The sequence below is a fragment of the Grammomys surdaster genome, unplaced genomic scaffold, assembly GCF_004785775.1.
Source record: "Grammomys surdaster isolate TR1022 unplaced genomic scaffold, NIH_TR_1.0 126051, whole genome shotgun sequence".
NCBI classification, from domain to species: domain Eukaryota; kingdom Metazoa; phylum Chordata; class Mammalia; order Rodentia; family Muridae; genus Grammomys; species Grammomys surdaster.
The window spans coordinates 6,155,734-6,161,733 of record NW_021620862.1 but is presented as its reverse complement, the minus strand read 5'-3'; the positions used below and the strand labels follow the sequence as shown (position 1 = coordinate 6,161,733).

The 6,000-nt window shown below is 50.7% G+C and overlaps 1 protein-coding gene across 1 annotated transcript in view; it reads left to right on the top strand.

Annotated features, from left to right (window-relative positions):
* The first annotated feature begins 2,221 nt into the window (after positions 1–2,221).
* The window catches only part of Stum (stum, mechanosensory transduction mediator homolog), a 45,399-nt gene continuing 41,620 nt past the window's right edge, over positions 2,222–6,000 (top strand). Inside the window, exon 1 of the mRNA XM_028755248.1 lies at positions 2,222–2,423. Within this exon, the coding sequence (XP_028611081.1) occupies positions 2,222–2,423 (202 nt within the window). The remainder of the gene's footprint in view (positions 2,424–6,000) is intronic.

Sequence of the window (6,000 nt, the reverse complement as noted above, 5' to 3'; positions counted from 1 at the left end):
GGTTCTACAGTCTCTATTCTCAGGACAGCTCCTCTCAGCAAGTTCTGTCTTAGAACCCAGCAGTCACATTTTATTGTAAAACTTCCAGGTCATGTGGACAGTGGAGGTGGCGTGAAGGACCACCCCTGGGTATCTGGCTTTCAAGCTCTTGCACTGACGCCACTGACCTGAGAATAGTTCTAGAATTTTGTGGTCCCTGAAGTTCGAGCTACCAGCCATTTGAGTTTCCAGCTACAGATCTGCACACAACGAAGGCGGGAAGAGCTGCCTCTCTTATGTTCTCGTGGTAGAGTATGATCATTCAAAAAACAGTCATGTCAAACTGATCAATTTCAGGGTCATTTGTTGCAACATAGGAATAAATGGACCACTCATGATGCCTTATGCCCACTTAAAACATCGGTGATCTCCAGATAATAGAATAAAGTCCCAACTCCTCTGCCCTCCAGAACTAGCTTGCTTCCTGCCCACTTTAGCAGCTCCAGGCCCAGCTTTACTGCAGGTCTGGATTCCCCCTGCTATCATAGACCCCCATGCGTTAGCACCCACAACGGCTCTGCCTGGGTGTGACAAAGACAGCCAAAGGAAACTGGGGAAATAGAAATCTATTTTCCTCTCTGGTTTGTTTTCCTCAGGGACTAATAATGATAGAGGGACCCAAAAAGAGATCCAGGTCTTCTGAGAAGGGGTATTCATAGAATGGAGGTGAGTTTCTGGATCTTTAGATGCAATGACGTTTACGCACATGGATTTTGAATAGGAATCACCTGCTCACATTATCATGGATGCTTCGTACAGTTAAGGCAAGCATTAAATGTGGTTAAGAGTTTGGGATGCTGCCCAACAGAAGATCCTGTGTTTAAAATAAAACACACCTACAAGTAGTTTCCTTTGGTCGTTAAATCTCGACCTGGGAGAGGCCTTAGTGACTGATGACTCCCCTACAGTTGGCTGCATGGGAAGGTCCCAGTCCCAACATCTTCAACACTTTCAGCATATCCCAGCCACCATATTTGTCACTGGCTCTGTGGCTCTGTGGTACTATCATTGTAATGACTACAATCTTGCAGTTTACCTTGTAGACTTAAAATATTTTTCTATTTAGAAGTGTAGTCTTGCTCAGGCTGGCCTTGAACTTGATAGGAAGAGAGCCTCCTACCTCCACCTCTCAAGGGTGGGATTGCAGCCATGAAGTACCGTGCCCAGCTAGAGGAGGTTATTTTCATCGGTTTACTTATTCAAGGAATAGATGAAGGGTCTTATTGAGAAGACCGAATTAGGCTGTTGGCTTGGACTCTTGCCAAGCCCATTCGCTTATTCCTACTGGTGCATCGTCAACACCAGGGGGCGCTGTGGGCGCACCGCATCTTCACCAGGTAGTTAATTGGCCCAAATGTCCCACAGAACTGGTCAGGGCATGGTTCCCACTACCTGTTCACTCAAGCAGGAGCATTCCTTTCCATTTTTCGTTTCTATGTGTGTGGACTTATACCTGAGACAGTGTGTGTGTGTGTGTGTGTGTGTGTGTATGCGCGCGTGCGTTAAGGGAACGTCTCTTGCAGATATGCATGGGTTTATAAAGCTGTAAGCTACATTTCTCGCTTCCAGTCCTATCAACATCTGTGACTTGAAACACATTGCTTTTTCTCCGTGACTTGAAACCCAGAGTGTTTCTAGGTTTCAGGCTCCACACGTCCCTAGCCCCCACCTCCCTAGCACACTCCAGAGTTAAATGCACACTCCAGAAGATAGACTCAACCTTGAGGCGTTTCCAACTGATCAGCCTAGTGCACGCCCAGCTCTTGAGGACCTTGAGTGAGGTTCTCAATTCACCTGTGCTAGGAGGGTGAGGCGCGTCCATCCCTCCAGGTATCTGGACCACCAGCATCCTTGTGCTCTCATTGCGCTTTCTTCCCTCACTGGGGTCTCCATTGCTAGTGAACCAAGGGCTTTGCAGAGAGGTGTGGAGGGGGCGGGGAAGGGGCCCGGAGGGGAGGGGCGAGGAAGCGCTGTCACAGAGTGTCACGCTGCCCCTCCCGCCCTCCGCCCGGAGTGGGGGCGTGGAGCGCGGGAGGGCTGGCTTCTCCGCCAGCCTCGCAGCACCGGGAGTGCACTGGCCTCCTGAGAAAGGCGCATAGCGCGCAGCCGGGAGCCCGCAGCCGGCCGTCGTCTGCCCTGGTGCCCTGGGCGGCTGCCGGGTTCCTGGAGAGCGTGTCCAGCCATGGAGCCTTTGCACAAAGACGCTGAGACGGCGGCAGCGGCGGCGGCTGTGGCAGCGGCAGATCCCCGGGGGGCATCGTCGTCCAGCGGGGTGGTCGTGCAGGTTCGCGAGAAGAAGGGGCCCCTGCGCGCCGCCATCCCCTACATGCCCTTCCCGGTGGCTGTCATCTGTCTCTTCCTCAACACTTTCGTGCCGGGATTGGGTAAGAAGTGTGTGTGTGGGGAGGGCGACCCTTGTGACTCCTTTAACCCCTGCGGTCCCTGCGACCTGGGCGGCCTGATGGAGAGTAGGTGGGGCAGAGGTAGGCACTGACCGAGACCCGTGGATGTGCCCACCAGCTTCAGGTTGTGCTCCCACGGTTGATCTCTAGCAGGTGGCTGAAGCCTGTGGAGTGGGCATCCTAGATGAGAGGTACCACTCTGGGGGTCTCCAACCCACAAGCAAGATGGCCAGGCAGAGAAGAGCTATAAACTTAACAGAGAATCTTAGAGCTCCAAGCAGGGACCCGACGGTTCACTGGTTCCAGGCTAGGCTACCGTCCAGGACAGTGGAATCTTGGCCCTTCCCCATCAAGCGCGTCTTTCTGTGATCCCATTACTCCGGGAGGAGAGGAGGCCAAGCAGGAAGAACTCATGGCTGTGATGGGGTTGACCAGGCTCCAGGGAGTCTGAGAGCTGGGGGAAGGGAGACACACAGTTTCAGGAGACACTGCATCAGGTCACACTTTCACACAGTGCAGACAGAGCCTGTGGAGGTGACAGTTCTTTAGCCAGAGTCTCTTTTTCCTAATGTCCGAATTTCTTGCCCGAGATTCCCCAGTACACCGACGGAAGGGAATGATTTTATTATTCAGTTTGCATGTATGTGGATTTGGACTGCATGAGAAGTGGGCCGTTAAGAAAGCGAAGACTGCGCCCCATAAGTCTGCATTAGGCTCTGGCTGCCTGGACACACCCCAGTGTCACTGCTGTCCCAAAATAGTGCCAAAGAATGAATAGAGTTAGGGAATGGGAGCTGTCTTGATCGCCTCTCTCCAGCCTCTCATCTCTCCCTTCACGCCCCTCCCCCACTTCCAACTTGATCTCCTGCCACGGGTGGACCCTGCACACCAAGGAGGCGTCTTCCTCGGCAGCGTTCAGGGCTGCAGAAGCAGACATCCCATGCAATCTTCAGAGAGCCTGCCGCTGCCAGCTAGCTAGGTGCCTGCGCATGGTTGCAAAGTTCCCAAAAGCAGAGGTCAGCTAGAAGTGGCCTTTCGTTTTACTCTGGCCTTTCTCACGGCCTCGCTCCTAGCAGGCTCAACAGGGACCTCATCTGTGGTGAATTTGAAGACCACACCCACTCAAACCAGACCTGTTGGTTTTGCCTGGACTCTTAGTCCAGGAGGGATGCTGTGGCTAGGAGTCCCATCTGAGTAGAAAAATCAGAGCCTTTAATTGGGCTTCTCCCCTGAGTGATGCTTCTAGCAGCCTGCCACACAGTTCAAGTCATCAGGCCAACCCTAAGCTACTGCAGGGAGGAAAGCTGGTGTTAATTTGCATGTGTCAGCAATGTCCACCTACGGGAGTAAAGAGAGACCACCTGTCTGTCTCCCTGAGGATACCAAGACCACAAGGCATGGTGTATGCTGTTAGAATTATGTGTTGAAATAACAACACCCTAACATAGGCTTTGAGAAACAAAGAATCAGGTGGGAAGGGGTGCACTGGGGTGTTGCTGGAGAGGGAAGTGGGCTTGTGGGAAACTAGCCCGAGGAGGTAGCCAGGGCCACCTGCTCAGGATGCACCAGTGCATGTCCTCAGTGTGAAGACTGCAGACACCTTTCTACCCTAAGCCTGCTGCCACCGCTCTGCTTGTCTCTAAAACTTTACCCCACAGATCTAGCTTTCCCTCCTTCACAGTTCCATTTGTAGATCAGAATCCTGTGGGATTCTTTACCTATGAAGTCCACACATGAACACACACACACACACACACACACACACACACACACACACACACATGTCTTTCTAAGAAACTTAGAAAAAAACTGCCCGAGAAATACAGAAATGAGAAATGTGGAAAAGTATGGTTTTTAGCCCAGGTATTTTTCATACTTACCTTGGTTGCTGCTGCATACTTTCGTGGGTGTGCAGGCCTTGACACCTACCCATAAGGAATGGGGGTCTCAGGCCCTTGGCAGGTTGGGCTTCTCATCTGTTAGTCTGGAATTGTATACCATCACATTCTGCTTGCCTAGTTTGCCTCATTTCTGGGTGGGGTGGCTGGCACACTGGCACCTCTGCTTCTGAATGCTCCCCGTCTTTCTGCTTCCCTCTGTACCTGCAGTGGTGTCTTCTACAGACCACAGACCTTGAAAGTACTTTTTTCTTGCTACCTCTACTGCCCTGGCTAGGGAGTGGTTTAGATGGCTTCAGCTCCTGGAAGTCCTCCCCTTGGCTCAGGTCTGTATCTGCTCATCCTGGCTTACTCTAAGCTAGAGAGCCATTGAATATTCAGACTGCTTCTTCTACTCTTTGATGAAATGCTGCTTCTTCTAATCCATCTACCCATTCATTGGGCCAAAGCAGGCATCATCATATGTCAGGCACTGAGGATGTGCGGATAAATTAAGCAACCAAGACCAGCGCCTGTGCAGGAGAATTAATATAAACTAAATTTGCTAAGTGTTAGGAGGGAAGCAGGGACAGAGAGTTTTAGCAGTAGTTAATTCTTCCTAGGGTGGGGTGGGGTTGTTAGAGGATACTTAGAGAGGTCGTAGGAAAATTCGTCCCGTGGCTCCCTGCATCCCCCCGCCCCATAGCATCCACTCTTAAGAGACTGCTCCAACCAAAGACCCTTTCTCTCTGCTGGAAATTCCCTTTCTTACAAGTTCTTTCCTTTTTCTTTTTTTCAATTTCTTTTTCTCTCTTCTTTTATTTTTTGCAACAAAGAGGGAAGCTGGCATTGGCTGAATAAAAACTACCCACCACTCCATGTTGCTGATGTCTCTGGACCATCAGTCTGTGAGACTGCCTTGGAGAGGCCACATCCTTTAAACCCTCCAGGCTTCTCTCCATCCATGCGGTGGGTCTTAGTCAGGGTTTTTATTCCTCCACAAAACATCATGACCAAGAAGCAAGTTGGGGAGGAAAGGGTTTCCTTCCACATTGCTGTTCATCACCAAAGAAGTCAGGACTGGAACTCACACAGGGCAGGAACTTGGAGACAGGAGCTGATGCAGAGGCCATAGACAGGTGCTGCTTACAGGATTGTTTCCCCGGTTTGCTCAGCTTGCTTTCTTATAGAACCCAAGACTATCAGCCCAGGGATGGCACCACCCACAATGGGCCCTCCCACCCTTGATCACTAATTGAGGAAATGCCTTACAGCTGGATCTCATGGAGGCATTTCCTTAAGGGAGGCTTCTTTCTCTGTGATAACTCCAGCTTGTGCCAAGCTGACACACAACCAGCCAGTGCATGGTGTTCCTTAGAGAATAAGATCTTGCCGTAAGAATGACGCTCCCTGCTTGGGGCACGCACACACTGGAAGGAGACATGGTTTATAATCACTTTCCCATTGTCCCAGTGAAAACTTATTTGGTTATTGGTGATGGTGATGGGATGGTGAGATAAACTGCTGATAAAGGTGATTGCCAGGTCCCTCATGTTTCAAGAATATATATGTGGAAGTCACATACATAAGCACACCCATATGTTACTAGATACAATGAAAGTTAATTGTGTGTCCTGAAATGGTCTGAAAACTTGTCCGTTGATGACACATAAGTAAGCATC